The sequence below is a fragment of the Aythya ferina genome (assembly GCF_964211825.1).
Source record: "Aythya ferina genome assembly, chromosome: 2".
NCBI classification, from domain to species: Eukaryota; Metazoa; Chordata; class Aves; order Anseriformes; family Anatidae; genus Aythya; species Aythya ferina.
The window spans coordinates 47,163,739-47,180,898 of record NC_140297.1 but is presented as its reverse complement, the minus strand read 5'-3'; the positions used below and the strand labels follow the sequence as shown (position 1 = coordinate 47,180,898).

At 33.2% G+C, this 17,160-nt stretch overlaps 1 protein-coding gene across 13 annotated transcripts in view; it reads left to right on the top strand.

Moving 5' to 3' along the window:
* ULK4 (unc-51 like kinase 4) overlaps positions 1 to 17,160 on the top strand; it is a 233,796-nt gene that overhangs the window by 14,387 nt on the left and 202,249 nt on the right. For 12 of the 13 annotated variants that reach the window (XM_084509482.1, XM_084509481.1, XM_084509474.1 and 9 more), the window contains 8 exons: positions 750 to 865; positions 991 to 1,063; positions 2,993 to 3,092; positions 3,650 to 3,754; positions 5,473 to 5,533; positions 7,226 to 7,407; positions 8,150 to 8,196; positions 8,973 to 9,051. In XM_084509482.1, the coding sequence (XP_084365608.1) occupies positions 750 to 865; positions 991 to 1,063; positions 2,993 to 3,092; positions 3,650 to 3,754; positions 5,473 to 5,533; positions 7,226 to 7,407; positions 8,150 to 8,196; positions 8,973 to 9,051 (763 nt within the window). The remainder of the gene's footprint in view (positions 1 to 749; positions 866 to 990; positions 1,064 to 2,992; positions 3,093 to 3,649; positions 3,755 to 5,472; positions 5,534 to 7,225; positions 7,408 to 8,149; positions 8,197 to 8,972; positions 9,052 to 17,160) is intronic. The other variant, XM_084509479.1, reaches the window with a different exon arrangement.

Below are 17,160 nucleotides of genomic sequence, written 5' to 3'. Positions count from 1 at the left end.
CAACCTACTGTGGTGGCACAGTGTTCCTCTTTGAGGAATTCTCAGAGGAACAGAATAATCTTTTGACCTTACTCTTGATGGTCTCCTAGTGCTTCTGAAATATACAGAGATATGCACTAATTGGCAAATATGGCAAGCCTAGGACATGGGCTTGACATGGAAAAGAATTTGTCTACTTTTTCCTTTCCAAATATGAGGCCCATTTTTTTTCACAATATGGTAGAGATTAATATTAGATATTCTGGAAACCCTTCGTGAAGATGAAAGTTTTATGACCCAGTTCCGTGTGAATAGGACAGGTATAAACAAACAAAAAGTGCAATTAATTGCCAGGTCAATCCTTAAGCAAAAGCTGAAAAAGGTAGTTTTTATTGACCTTAATCTAGGTTATAAACTTCATTATTAAGCCTGCTTCATTATACAGCAGTTGTAACTTCTTTCTGTGAAAATTGAAAGGTCTCTAAAGCTTTCAATACTTCTTTACAGCTCTATTATTTTGGGGTATAAATTTATTTACTAAATTCAAAAATAAATTTGTAATTTCTTAGTATTCTCTAAGTCACTTGCCAGAAACTTATTTTTCATTCTTGCCTTTACTAGTATAAAAAGTTTTTATAACACATATTACAATAGGATGCTGATCTATGAGAATGACAGTTAAATTGCATGTTAATAATTCCAATAAAAACAGATATGATCCATCTGATTTCTTTTTTTAAGTTATATAATTAGTATTTCCTATTAAACAGCAATGAGCACACAGTATCATCTGTGTCTTGGAATACCAAGGAGCCAGAAGGAGCTTATAAAAATCTGTCATCTTCTACAGTGGATATTAAGCTACAAAGCAATTCCTTCAAAATAGGTAATATTTGTTATGTTATTTTGAATCATTATGTGTCCCGTGAATTTTGTCAGTCTTACCAACATGCTTATTTCCTGTGTTTTGTTTCTTCCTAACTTCAAGTATGACTTCATGTTCTCTTTCAGTAGAAAATCCAGCTGAGCTGCGCCCCAAAAATGTAGTTGATGGTGAATTAAATGAATCCATATTTCTTCTCAGGTATGAAAATCAAAGCAATAGTTAGAAGGCCCTTGAAAGTCTGTTTTTGTCCCCCTGTCTATTCAGATACTTTATTATTCTGTTTGTAATGTTTTCTTTCAGTGTTACCTTGTATCCTTTTGAATTTTCTATCAACAGTTTAATATTAAGGTGCACTTGAATACCAGTTAAAACAAGGTGTATGGTTAAAACAATATTTTGGCTTTATGAAATTGGTTCTTTCTCATGTGTTTACCTAAACAGAAGACTCCATTTAGAACTTCTTTCTTTGTTTAGACAGGAGAATGTGTTTTTAATATGGTTACTTTAAATGTGAAAGAATAAATGTTCATCTCAAGATGCATTAAGAAATTCTGCCTATGGCTCTTCATCACAAGCTGTTGGTATTTACTAAGTAGTGCTACAGGTATTAAATACAAAATTGTGATTGATTTAAGTGATATGTTTTCACCTGCGGTACTAATATACAAGCCAAGCAGGCTCTCCAAAAAAAAAAATAAATAAATAAATAAAAGGTTTTATTCTTGTCCTCATCAGGCAGAAATATTTCTGTTTAAAATAAAACACTCTTTCAAGATTCTTATGTAACCTGAAAGAGCTTTTATGCATGATACTTTTCCAGTTATTTCAGTTGGTTTAATAAAGTATTATTACTCAGCTGTGATGGAAAAATGTAAAAATGAGATAAAAACATACTTTTAGCAATTCAGAATGTCACTTGTTATTTGCCTTAATTTGCTGAGAAGACAGACTGCAATGGTAGTACAAACACTTGATATAAAACCATATAATCCAAAAGTGTACTTTTAAGACCAATATATTTTATTTATGGTGAGTACACTTATTTTATTAATAAAAAGAAGAAAGGCAATATGTAGAATTTTTAATTCTGTTTCTACTTTTTGCTTGAATGATTGAATTTCTTAAAGCTTAAAGCATTGAAGTGTAAGGAAGTTCCTGTCCTGTCACTTGGCACCAGAATTTATTCAATTGTCATGGTGGTTAATCAGCTTTTGACAGTGGTAGCTTCTTCTACATATGAAACGGGAATAGGTCTTACTCATTTCAAGCAGTTTGATTCACTGATTTCTTGTCTTGTTTTACCCGAGAAACAAACTTGAGAACTGGAAAAATGGGAAAGAATTTTCTGTCTTCCAAACGTATATAAAAGCAAATTAGTTTTGGAAAAAATGTTTGATAAATGATTGATATGGGAACCTAGAATAATTTGTTCTGCCTCCTAGGTAGAAATCATGCTTTATTGATTTAAGAAGTGAGACTGTTTAAACTTCCAACCAGATCCATTAGGCACCACCAACCAGATATTTAGCCACCACTTCCTTTTGCCTATTAAATTTAAGTTACTGTCGAAAATACATAAGATAAAAATAAGATAGATAAAGATAAGATGAGATAAAGATAAGATAAAATAAGGTTAAAAATGGGATCTATGTTAGTCATTTGATCTTTGATTTCAATGAATATCTTTAATTTTGTCTTGTGATTGCACTTTTAGTTTAGTTGCTTTTTCTAATAAAAAACCTGATTTGCGACTGAATATGTATATTACTTTCTGCAAATTAAGATTCTGCAAATGTCTACTCATTTAAAGGTGTCAATTAAATCGGTATTTCTTGACCTGCTAATTTTAATAATTCTAAAGTTGATTTTAAACATTTAAAATTTAAATGTATTCTACCAGAAAAGACTTCACTAGCAGCTTGATTAAAATTGCGTAACTACAGTGTTCTGGTCTGTCTTTGTTTTCTAATTAGTGGACAGGATTTTTAAAATAACTAAAAAACAAGCCTGCTTCACACTCATATATGAAAATGAGACAGTTTTTAATTCCTACCAGCTTACAAAGATTTGGCAGTCAGGAGAAAATTAATAACAACAAAATAAATTACAATTTTTGTCTCTTTTTAGTTCTCGTCCTACTCCTAGAACCAGCATTACAGTAGAAGTAAGTGATGTTACTACTGCCCCAATCCAAAATTCTCATCAAAGAGATTCATGCTTGACAAAGGTGAGTAGCAAAATAATACTGAGAGATGGAGGTATCATCACAGTTAGAATTATAGCCTGGAGTATATAACAAAGACAAACTACTTCTTCCCTATTCTATAGTTATAATGGAAAAGTAATTAATACAGTAGTAGTTCCTTTAGTGTGCAAATTTAAAGAAAAAAGAAAATAGTTTCAGAACTCCAAATATAGAGCAGAACTCCAGATGTAGGAGTTAATCAAGATACTTTGTCTTCATTTATTTATTTATTTATTTATTTTTTATTCCCCATGCATAGTAGAAGGTAATTGTGTCTTATCTACTGTCCCATCTACTTTTTTAAGCTTAGTTTGCAAGCAAGCTTTTTTTGGACCTGTGACTGTTTCTCACACATGTGTGTTTATCATAATTTTTAGTTGGGAGGCCTTATTTACTACTATATGAATAAAAAGCAATTTTAATTATAGAATTTACATAGCCAAACTCTGTGGTATAACATTTAAATGAAATATTGTGGCAATAAACATATCTTCTTCTTTTGTGCAAAAGTATTTCAAAAACCTTTGTTCTTGTTCTAGGATAAAAATAGGTGCTCAAGTCAGCAGGATATGGAGTCAACATTGAAAGAGCTCATTTACACTGAATCTGATCTTATCGTGACACCAATCATTGACAATCCAAAGGTATGGCAAAATGAAATATAAGATTCAGGAACTTGTGGGTGAGGCTATTTTTGTAGATAAATCTGTAATCAGGGTGAAACTCCTTTCCTGTATTTTATAACTCTTGCTCTAAAGCAGTTCCCCCTCGTCATCTGGAAAGCTCTCATGCAAGTTTTTGGCATTCTTTTGTAACCCTATTGTATTGCTAGTTTGGAGGACAGAATTATTTTGGGATTGAATAGTAATATTCATGGTTTACAAGAAATGGAATCTACTAAATGCTGTGTTCAGTGCTTTTGTAGATTTGTTTTCTGATAACTTGCTTTCTTATTATTACTTAAATGAACACAAGGCTCATTGTGTTTTGGTGTGCTAAAAACAAAGCTGTCCATGAAGCCATCTAGTTTAGAAGTATAACATCTAAATAACTTCTGTTACTCTGTAAGGTTATGAAGGTCATGTTAATATTTCTAATACGCATGAACTTTTCTAGAAAAGAAGACTTGAAGTTGTAAGAAATATCCATCCAATTTCTGTCTTACGGATTGTAACTTGAAAACTGTTTGTGATGAGTCTCTTGAGTGGAGACTGACGCTTGTTTGACAGCAAAGGGAAAGCCAAAAAAGAATTAGTTCTGCACTGCAATCGCAGTGTAACGTGCACCTGTAGGTCCCTGTGCAGTATTGGTAGAAGGAATGATAGGTTAGAGACTCTTGTCCTACATCTATTATTTTGGTAACTTGACTCAGTAAGTGGGAGATGCAGGACTGTAACACTTTTCATTGGAATTGATTAGCTCGGTAGAAAATTCTTATAGCCGCTGTTTTAGTATAACTGTTTTTGTTTGTTTTAATGGAATTCTTAACACACTCAAATTCTTGTATAGCTGGACAGAAAAACTACCCAATAATACTGTGTTTGGGTTGGGTGGCCGCCAATGGAGAATTTCAAAGGTAATGAAACATTTGAATGCCACCTCTGTGAATTCACAGTCCTTTCTCAGGACTTAGACACGAAGCCTTAACCCTTCACTGCTTCTCTTCTGACTACAGCTGTAAGAGATGAGACTGGGGGGAAGTGTACATGCAGACTAATTTCTTTACCGTGGAATCCTAGGTTCAGAATTAATGCAAAGTATCCCTCTAAATTCCATGGGCATGTAATCAGAGTCACTGCAGACTTTGCAATCTTCACATTAATGGATGACACTGACACCTGGTAATGCTGAAGAGTTTGCAATTTAATCTCCTGTAAATGGATTGACTAGATGCTGGCAGAAATGTAAAAGCTGAAATATCAGCTTATGTTGTAAAATTTCCCTGTGTTCTGCTAATCTGTGGAACTGAAAACCTTCTTTTATTTTTCTTTCTTTCTTAAACTTTTTGTGAGCTTTCAGCTGTGTATCAGACTGGATCCTTTATATAGCTTTGAGTATTCTTCTGTGTAGAAGAAAGGTAAAAATGTAAACTTAAAATCAATGTTTTTGTATTTCTGTTAAATAAAACCAAGTATTTAAATGGAAATGCTAACAATTGTACTCAAAACATGGAGTTAAATCTCATATATCTGCTTGAAAGAAATGCATAGTGGGAAATAATGGAAAACAGCTCAGTAATGAGCAGTAATTTGTACAGCCATCCTTTATCTTTGTTTCACATTCATGTTTCCATGTTCAATTGCTGAAAGACTTCTAGAAATGCATTAAAACTAGTTGTGATGTGTGTGTTTTGCTTTTACAGATAATGAAGCAAGTGCCAGTTAGATTTGACTTGAAAACTTTATCTATACCAGCTTATTCAGGTATGGCTCTGCTGAGGTTAAGACTTCTATGTTCTGCACGTGATGATGTAACTATCCTAAGACTAGCCTCCCTTTGTAGATTATAAGTTCTCATGGGGAGAACTCAGTTGGTTTTTTTTAAAGCTAAAGTTGCAAATGTTATCTTTTTAGCTAGAACAAAAACGAGTAGAATTTTCAAGTGGTAATAGTTACATATACCCTTTCTTTTTCTTTTGCACTTTTCAATTACAAGCTGATGCTCAAAAGATTTAAAACAAGACAGCCAACAACGTGTTTTATTTTTTTTAGCATGGGAAACACAGATTTTTTCCTTTTAATATTTTTTGTAAAAAAAAAAAAAAAAAAAAAGATTTTAATTGAGATATTCAGCCAAATGGACTAAAATTTGACGAAGTTAAAGAAGCAAATGAAAACAGGATGTTAAAATGTGCAGTGTTGATAAGCTATAATACTTGGCAGTCCCACATATAATTGTGAAACGTTCCCAGTGGATAGCATAGATTTGTGGGTGTTTTTGTTTGTTTTTGTAGTGTTTTTAACCTCTAGCAAGTCTGTTATTTCTGAAAACAAAAGGCTGCACGTTGTCATGACTGTACCATTTCTTTCTTTGGAATGTTTCCTCTTGTCTATTTAAGGAAGTACTGTTAGGGTGTAGTGTGCTTGAAAGGGGACATCAGGCAAGTACTTGTAGAATTCAGGTAGCACCTCTTCCTAGATGTCAAAGTTCCCCCTTTTCTTTCTATACAGTATGTATTTCGGAGAGTTAATTTGTTGTTTGATAGTTACAAATTTGTTGAAGAAATTTGATAGTTACTACACTTAAGAGTGCAGTAAAAGAAAAAATCTTGAATTTGGCTAATGTCCTAGGCAAAAATGATCAGACTCAGGAATCTGAGGAGATGGTATTTTATTTAATTTTACATTTAAATACCTACAATATCAGTCCAATATCAGTCTGATATTCTGATGTTTGTCTGCTATTGTGGAAAGAAAAAAAGAAATAAATACCTGAAATTCAAACTGCTTTTCACCTTCACTGATGTAAATTTTAATTGTCTTTATTAGTCAGTGTGCTACTTAAGTGTAAGACAGGTTTAAAATATAGCCATGCTCTTTTCTGTTTTGGAGTCAGATAAGTTGGTAGTAAAAAGTTAGCCAAAACTGAGGGGATATATGATTACTAAAATGGACTGAAGTTAGCCCTTGAAAAAGATAAGGAAGTCTTTGGAAAATTCTCAATTCCCATACAATGATTGCTGTGCTGAACTACAACATTTATGCTAATGTTCCTAGTGGCTGTTTACTTGTGTTCCTCTTCAAGTTATCAATGTTCTGATACTCTTACAGCTTAACTAGATAGATATCTATCTGTATGAATATTTATTTAAAAATATATTTAAAAAATCAAGTTTGTTGCAATTGATTCTTTGGTGATTTTTCTGACTTTGATTAGTTTTTACCTCAATATTGCTGTAATGAAACTGCACTTAGTTGTTAAGAATTAGTAATGATTAAGGTCAAAAACACTGGTCCTATATTTAGAAAAAAGTAGAATGTTTGCTTAAAGACCAGTGACTTGGGAGGGTTGCACTTTCAAAAATGTCTCAAGGTTTTTAATATCTTTTTATGCTTTGTATGTATTATTTCTTTTTTGATTTCTACAATCTTTATCTACTTGTTTCTTATGGTTAGCTGAGAAGTTATCGTCTATGAAGGACGTGGACTGGAATGACTTCTTGCAACAAGCATCTTCATTGCTTGATTCCACTGAGAAAAATGCAGGAGCAGCACGTTCTAAACTGAATTTACTCTATTACCTGTGTACTGTGGCTGTCCACAAGGAAGTTGCAAGTCGGCTAGTTAACTCTCAGCTGGTAAAAGCGCTGAAGGAATCAACATGGTTTACATGCTTGCCGTTGTAGCAAAAATCAGCTTCATTTAGTAATATTTCAAGAAACTATTGGTGTAATGACAAACAATATGACCAATTAAGTACAAAACAATGAAAACATTATTGAATTCCATGTAAGTTTTCCTAAAGGAGAACTGTTGGAAATTGCTGTATTCCATTGTCGTTGTACAATTCTTATTTATTACTATTACAATAATTCAATAACTGAAATGCTAATTAACAGAACATTTTAGAAATGAGGATATAATTATCTAGTTATTTTTTAAGTGGCTGTTTGTCAAATCAATCTATTTTTTAGCATTTCCCAACTACTGCTGTCCATTCTCACAAAAATAATTAAATTAAATTTCCTAAATACTTGCTGGTTAATACTGTATGATAATCTGTATTTGTAGATGAAAGCATCATTTTTTCCTCTGCATAGTTGTATGCACAAAGAAAAAATATTTTTCTCAAACTTATACATTTAGCAATTAAAAAAAAATATATATAGAGAGAGAAAAAAATATTCTTTTACTCTCAGCATTTTTATTGGTAATTGATGTGTTTGGACAATACCTATAGTCTTTATCTATAATATTTTTTGAAAATGCTATCCAAATACATTTTTAAATAGTTACTAGTATTTTGAGTTTTTTTTTAAACATCAGGTTCTGTCAGATCAGTGAAAATCATTAATGTTTATCTTCTTCTTTAAACGATAGTTTCCAGTGTTAATACAGCAGCTGCGTGCAGCCGCCAACTGGGATATGTAAGTAATGATTATTTTAAATAATTTTTTTTCAAATATGGGATCGTCAGTGATTCTTTAGGAGTTTTTAGGTTTTTCGAACTGCTTGACTGTCAGTGTGTATATAATATTGAAGTCTTTCAGTATTGAGTTAACATGCTGCTCTTTTGCCAGACTTACTATATTAAATGTCTAAAATTTTTTCTAAAAGTTATATAACTTGGTTTATTCAGTGATTTTAAGCAACAATATTTGATAAACTAAGCCATACTGTAATAGTAGTAAAATACCTGTAAGGATAGGTTTTTAAAATGTTTGTCAGAAATATTTGAAGGTGATAGTGCCCTCTGCTGCTTGTTTAGTAAATGTTAATACTACTACATTTTCTTCTTTAATGAAACACATAAAACTGATTTGCTGATACCTACTTTTTTTTGTTTGTTTGTTTTGTTTTGTCAGTCATGCTAAAAAGTTTAAAATGATCTCTTGGGGGTTTCCACTATTTTTAGGAAAACTGGGAGCAAGACTTACTACTAAGGCTGTAACAAATAAAGAATCTCAATTTTCCACTGCTGAAGGAAAAAAACATATATTTTTGCATGAATTTGATAAATGAATCTGAAATACTAAAATAATTTGGCATAAAAAATGAAATAAAAATAACTTTTGAGCTGTAAATAGCACTTCAAATATTTCCTTTCCTTAGTAATCTGTAAAATATAAGCAGCAAGATGATTGTTTTGTGGTATTTTTGAAGTAGTTTTTCTTCATCTACAAAAAATGTATTTCATATACAGACGTGCTAAAGTTGCTCGGGTGATTGCTTTACTGGCATTACACACATCTGAACTCAGAGAAAATGTACCTGTTTCTGAGGTAACTTTCCATTTATTTTTTTTTAACACAGTTAATAAGTTTAACATTGTTAATGACTGTCAGTTTTTCACAGCTTTATTTTTCCCCTTATATGAAAATGGAAATATAATTAAATACGTTAACTTCTGCGTTTATTCTATGTAGTTATTGCAATCTTTACTAAACTGTGTCAGAACCACCCAAAAAGATAAAGCTCTAGCCTATATTTCTCTTCAGAAAAATCAAGTAGTCACTGTCATACTTTTATATGGGTGTAAGAAGAAAAAAAGCTGACTTATTTGGTTATCCTGAAATATAATTTTTATAATAATACAATTGCTTCTTAGAAATCTTTTTTCCTTTTACAAAAATTTATTGAGGTGGAATTTGTTTGAGATTTCTCACAATTCTTGAAGAATGTGCACAATTGAAGAAGCAAGTAACTTTCTTTGGAGAAGAAAAATATTTTGAATTGTTTATTCGTTTTTCATTCTGTGCAACTGATTTGATTTAAACAGAAATTAAAATGATCTTACCATCCTTTTTGGTGTGTAATACATACACATATTTCATAAACTTAATAGTATTTGCTGTTCAATATCTGTTTAAAGTGTGAGGTTGACATCGTTTCTACTTCATGAGGTATAGCTGGTATTTGAATGTGAGGAAACACAACTGCTAAACTTACTTTGCAAATATGCTAACACCCTTTGCAAATACAGAATAGAATAATTCAACTGGAAGAGACATGTGAAGATCGTGTCCAACTGCCTGACCACTTCAGGGCCAACCAAGAGTTAAAGCATGTTACTGAGGGCATTGTCTAAATGCCTCTTCAACACTGACAGGCTTTAGGCATTAATCACTTTTCCAGCAAGCCTGTTCCAGCATTTGACCACCCTCATGGTAGAGACATTTTTCCTCAGGTTCAGTCTGAACCTCCCCTGGTGCTGCTTTGTGCTGTTCCCTCATGTCCTCTCATTAGCGACCAGGGAGCAGAGACCGGCATCAGCATCTGTGCTTCTCCTCCTCAAGGAGTTAGAGAGCAGTGAGGTCGTGTGTCTTAATATTGTGCAGATCTGGCACATAGGAAAATGTTACTGGATAATAGCTAGCTGAATTGCCAAAAAAAAAAAAAAAAAAAAAAAGGGATCTTTCTGCTGTTGTGGGCCTCTCTGTTTTTTTCCTTGAATGAATAGTGCACCTTGTCATTTCATTATCTAGAATGATTATGGCCATCTTGCGATGTTGAATATCATTTAAATTCTGTAGTGAAAGCTGCTCTCAAAACATAATTTCTATTATTTTTTTTGGGGGGGGGAGAGAGGGATGTCTTTTATAAAGTTACAAAGTGGGGAAAGCCAGGAAAGGATGGCTAACTTTTAAAATTCCGGTAAAAAAACAAACAAACAAAAGTGAGCTGACTGGCAGTCACAGTTTCCACCATAGACAGTATTCTGTGATTCTATAAGTTGTTTGTGCTCAACACTGTATATTCTAGTCTGCTTTGACAATGTAAAAGCAATAGACTAATGCTGCTTTACATTGAACTGTAATATGGTTTTATTCAAAATATTTCAAGTTTTGTGTTTTTCATATTAACATAAAATCATTCACAGAATTAATTTAGCATTTTTTAGGAATATACATGTACTTCAAAAAGCAAGTTAAATCTGAGACCAGTGACCCACTTAAACTGAAGGACTAGAGAAGAAAATTCTCATTATCATTCTTCTATGAATTAAAATCAATTTTCATATGCATTAATTAGGAAAATTATGGTTTTTAAAATTAACAAAACTAAATTTTAATACAGTTCAAACAGCATCTGCTCTGCTTGCTGTAGTGAATTATTTGCAGTTTTTTTTTTTTAATTAAAACATATTATTATGAAAAAAAATTAGAATGCTTACCATATTAATATGAGGAAAATAATTATCAAAAAAATTAATTCCAATGTTTTCATGTCTTTAGTATAATGTTTGTAACTTCTGATCTCTACAGTCATGATTCCTGCTTCTCTTCCCCTCCAAGTAACAGAATTGCTAGTTTGAACATTCCTGTAGATTGTCAGCTATTGCATGCTTTTAAAAAAGTTGGAATTATTTATAATTTTCTATCTTCTGTTTTTTAAAAAAAAACACATTTTAAACAGCATTATGTACTGTATTAACAAATAATGCCATAATTTATCCTCTTATATGAACCAGCTGATAGTCTAGCTGAAGTTTCTTGATGGCTGCTGTGATTTAGGAAATGTCAAAACCAAGCTGTAGCTAGTCAGAACATAATGTGAAATGACTGCATGATCCTGTTCTTAGGAAGTCTGTAACATACAACCCCAGAACTGTAAGTCCTAAATAAATCTGTTTTTTATGGTCTTACTTAAAATAAAAATAAAATAAAATAAAATAAAATAAATAAATAGTCCCTTACAGACAAGTGAAGAATGGCACTACTGCCTCAATCCAAAGGGCTCTCTAATTTGACATCTCTACAGAGGCAGATGTGGGAAACCTGGAGAAGCACAGAGTAATGCAAGCATGCATTCCTATTTCTCCAACACTTGTTCTTCACCTCCCGTGATAGGCATCTCTGGGATTTTTCTGAAGCAGGTATTCGAATTTGTCTTGTAATCTTCTGAACCCTCTTAAATGTTTTATCATCCATAACATCCTTTGGGAAGAAACTGCACAGCTAAACTATATGCTGGGTGAAGCAGTCAGTCCCTTTGTTTGGACCTGCCCTTGATAGGCTCATTCTGAGGCCTGTCAGTTCTTATGTTGCACAAGAAGCACATGCATTTCACGTTCATCTTCTCTGCACCAGTTATAGTGGGGTGTTCAAGGTATCTTTATCTTTTTCTTTTTTGTCATCTCTCTTCCAGACAGGTTCTAATTTTGTTAGTTGTTCCTCATGTCAAAACTCTTAAAATTTTATTCATCCTTCTTGCCTTCTTATGTTCTCTTCCAGATCCCAGTTTCATCTCTTTAAGATCAAGAACCTTATTAGGAGGACTGCATCCTCCTAATAAAATAGATACATAAGTGATTTGAATGGTAGTTGGTTTTCTATTTATTTCCTGTTTTGTTCTCAGTAACTTCTAATATGGTCTGCTTTTTGGCTACTGTTGGGCAGATTTGGTCTCTTTGTGGAACTCCCTCCTACACCTTCACGATTGTCTTCCCAAGTATGAAAAGTTAGAACTCACGAAAATGCAAGACTGGAATTACTTTTACCATGTACTCTGTGCTGCATACAATAAATTTTCTTTCCTACTTATATTGCTCCATCATCACAGAGCTATGTTGTTCCAACAGACTTTGCAGTTCTGTCACCCCATTATTTACTCATCCATTTTTCTGTGATTTCTTTGCTATTTGTAAATGTAGCATGGGACCTACAAGAGACTCAAACAGGACAGCACTGCTGGCTATTTCATGTTAAAATTTGGTTCTTTATTTCTACCCTTAGTTTCCTGTCTTTTACCCAGTTATACATTTACTTAAGGGCATTTTATCTACCTTTGAAGCTTATACTGCACCATTAATTATTTTTGTTGTTTAAATGGTTTGTTAAATAATAGCAACATCGAGTCCTGAAAAAGCAGAAAAACTTTAGGAAAGAAAGAAACCTCATCCTCATTTCACATGCTATAATAAATGTTCATTTGCTGCAAACCAAAAGTTTTTGGTTTATTGCCCTTTGAAGAATTAATGGCTTTCCCTTTCTTTGAGGTCATCTGTGAAAAACATTTTTCGATATGTAACCACCAGAGGTCACTAAAACACAAAATTAAAATACAAGTAAACGCTCTTTAATACTACATCCTCTGCTGGACCAGACTACAAAAAGATATAATACTGGAACTATGTACATCTTGATTCTGCTGATCTATTCTGAATCTCCCAATATATTCTAATGTAAATTCACTTGCAGTTAGTCTATTTCCAATTAATTGTTTTCTAGAACAATACAATTGATTAGAAAAAGACTGATGGTAGAATGCAGTAGGGAAATTAAACTCTTGCATATTTTTCTTTGAATAGGAATCTTTCACTGAAGGCAAAAACATATTGTGTGTAATTTCCTCTATCTGACAGTTGCAATAAAAATTGGAGTAGTTGTTGATGTTGTATAGGTCAATTACTTGCTGACTTACCAATGGCTATGTTTTATTATCTTCATGGAATCGCCCTTTACAAATCAGAAGCATAATTTCCTCTTATTTATTCCTAGTTATCGTAGGAAAACAGCTGAAGTTTTATCTTTGTAGTTAGGATTTGAAACTGGTTCTTACAGAACTAAGTGCTAATGCTTGAAAAGAAAAATCTGCTTATTCTTGATTTTAGAGAAAAATTCCTTCCACGCTCGGGTTTGCTTCCATCTATGTTTAATTTGTCCTTTTTATTAAAAGTAGCTATTGTTCCTTCCTCTCTGTGACTATTTCCACTAGAGGTACAGCTACTCTCATGTGAAATTTCAGACTTTGCCTTTCATTTTAGTAGGAGATCATAAATCAACTTCACAGAATGCCCTCATGTCAGGGAGCAACGTCCTTCTCTATCTGGTACAGGACCAGAAAGAGGTGCTTTCTGCCCCTCCTTTTCAAGGCAAAAATCTAGTCATTTTCCATACCTCTTTTAAATCGTCTGATTGTAAATACCAGTTGCGCATTGTGACCTAGGCAGCTGTGTCCATTTTCCTACAGACCTGATTCCTCTGCTCTGCTGAGAGTTCAAAGGGCTCAGAGATCCTGCCACAGTTTTTGTACTTGCAAGTTTCTTCACAAAAACGTTGGTTTATAGAATTCCTTGGGCAGATTAACCAACTTAATACCCCATGGAGAATGACAGAATGTCTCAGTAACACTGAGCTTAGAGTGCCCTTCCTTTGTCAAAGCAATGGAATCTCCTAATTTGTCCTCATCCAAAGTGAAACCACATATAATTTGAGCCTTTTTGTTTATGATTTTTGAAGTACAATTCGCTGGTTGTTTTCTACAACTTTCATATCACAGTTGAGTTCAGTTTTTATGGATCCTTTCTCTAGGTAGTCTGGTTGCTCCATGTGTAGAGTTTGTTTTCATTAAAATTCCTACAGAATGCCAACTTTAAGGCATGCTTCTGGCTGATCCCATTGATTACTCCTGTTTCTAGCCCTATATACAACTACTTATATTGTAAGGCAATCCAAATAAAAGTATTCACTTGACCATTTATTCTCAACCTATTTAGTTTTGATGTTTTTATTGTAAAATGATTTTTTAATCTACTCACAAATGCTCGTGATTTCAGTATCCTTGTCTTTTTCCTTCAATGGCACTTTGCTTGATTTACACTGATAACATGTATGTAAAAATACTAATTAAAAATAATAATCTTTGGATAGTAGGCATAAGCTAATCAGAAGCTGTATAGGAGCATATGTGCATAAAAGTACTTATATACTTGCACACACAAATGTCTGCTGTGCTATAAAATGATTGTTGAAAATTAAGGAAGACAAGTAAAAGATAAACACTTCTGAGGTAAATTAGCTTCTGCTGGCAAAAACTCATAGAGTATGTGAGAAGTTCTTCCAAGTTGAAAAGACAGAATATATAAATATAATTAATGTTAATGACAATTAGTCTGTCTTCTGTCTTACAATGGAATTCTGGATTGATGGAGAAAATATTAAGACCTTTTGTCAGTTCCAGGTAGAGAACTGAAAAACATTGCTAATTGCAAAATTAAATTACTTTTTGCTATTTTCTCAGACTAATTGCCTGACCAAAGCAAAATTTGTACCCTTGTAAAAGTCATTTTATTGAGATTGTTTTCATAGAGCCCTTTAATTTTTCTTTTTTTTTTTTTTTTCAAAAGATAAAATAGCACATTTTGCCATTAAAATGACATCAGTAGTGCTGCTGATACACCTCTTTGCAATACTCTTCAATTTAATGTGTTCTTATAGCAAAAAATCTCTTTCCTTCTACAAGTCTGTAATTTTGGGGATAATAAAGAGCTATGCCTTTAGGATCCTTTTCTTCAGTCAATAAATATATACATCTCCAGAAGGTAAGAAGGTATTTGGTAGACTTGTCTGTTTTCTTTTCAATATTTCATTCAGGATTCTAAGCATAACTTATATTCGTCCTACATCGGTGTTATGAAACACCAAATCAGTATTCTCCTTCGGCTGCTTCTATCATAAATACAATTGTGACCTTGATTACTGAATGTGTCTGGGGGAAGCTTATTAAACAGAGGATTAAGGGGTAACATACATTACAGGGAAAAACAGACCCAAAATTCACAGCCCCGTGAAGACTTCTGGAAGTCACTGGGCATCCAGATACTATTTTGCAGTTGGGGAAAACAGCTTCCCATTAAACGTTTTAAGACTATGTTCTGCTTCCCAGCCTTCCAGTATGTATGTCTGAAAGTCACACACTATTGTGCAGTGGAGAGAGGAAGTGTCTTACTCTACATTCTTACACCTCTAAAGCAAGACCATGTTTTGGGCTCTTCATGTTATATCTGAATATTGTAAATGTTGAGCTTTGGACTATTTGGGTTTGCATTTCTTTGTTTTGCAGAGATTGGCTTTTTTTGTGTGTCAGGAATAGGCATTTCAAAAAAGTCTGAACTAATGAATCACTACTCTCAGTTGATATCCTAAGGTGAATAATCAATAGGGAGCTGACAACAATCTGAAGGAGCTTTTCTTTTTAAATCATGCTCATTTTAACTTGGATCTGTCCTGTCACCCGGACTGCTACACAAATGTTTGTGCCAGCACAATGGAGGAAATAGCACTCAACCTTGCTCTACTGATGGTGGCACTCATAACAGGGACTTGAAGTGGCTGAAATTATGGTATGTGGCTCAGAATTAGTATCTGTGTGCAGTAAATAAGAACGTGGCATGGATGGCTGAAATGTGTATCCTCCTTTTTTTTTTTTTGAATGCTGCCCACCCACAAAGGTATTGTGTAAATACTGTCAACATAGTCAATGTTGACAAACGTAGTCAAAATTCCACAGGCAGTAAATCTTTGTGTGTTCCTTTCTCTTTCATTTGTTCACTTATCCACCATTCAGTTCATTTACTAGGACTAGATGGAGAAATTAACTCATTCTCTTAAAAAAATAAAAAAGTTAGTGTAGTTAGACATATTCAAAACCAAGTGGATTTATATGTACACCCTACTTCTGAAATTTTAGAACACTAAACATATCTATTTTTTCAGGAAAAAATGAGCTGAATTAAAACATGTTGTGTTCTTCTTACCTTTTGGAGTACCAAGATAATTTGTTTCATACTCAGGCAATCAGGTATGATTATGTATCAGTTAAAGGTATGAAAGCATCAGACTCTTGAGTATTTTGAGGTAAATACTTATGTAATACTGGACGTGGCTTTCTATTTCTAATTATAATTTCTAAGTATTTTATAATTGCTGTTTTCTGTTCGTTTATTTGTAATATCTATCTCGTGGGATTTCTGTTGGGTATTACAGGGTTTGTGGCTCAGGGTCTGGTTTTGTCCAAATCCATCCTGCCATCCCCTCTATTTCATCAGCCTGGGTTTTAAGGTAGAAGGGGGACATCCCCACCATCAGCATTTACTGGAATACTATGTTCAGTTCTAGTTAACTTCTACAGAGCCTTTATGAAATAGCTTAAAGATAATTTTTGAGGAGAAATGAGACTAAATAAAAAAACACAACATCCTCTCTTTGAGAGTACTGAAGTTTTAGATTCTTTACTAAAAGTGTCTGAATTATTCTTAAATGATGAGTATTATAGGGAATATATGTTGGAATGTTTTTCTTATCTTGTAGTTTAAGAATAAAACCACTTCATGAAGTTGAAAAGGGGCAAAGTTTCCTTGTGTAATGTGGCAATTAGGGCAAGTTTCATTGTGTAATGTGATCAGATATCTCCTCTCAAGCAGTTATTATGCAATGATACGAAGAAGCTTCTTTCCACAGGAAACTGAGAAAGCTGGCAAGCTGGCAAATTTCAGAGAAGTGTTGACATGGATAATAGGCGTATCAAAATAACAAATGCTAGCAAAACATTTTTGTAAGGCTCTGAAAACACATTTCAGGTTTGATGTCAGCACAAGGAAATTGATTGTT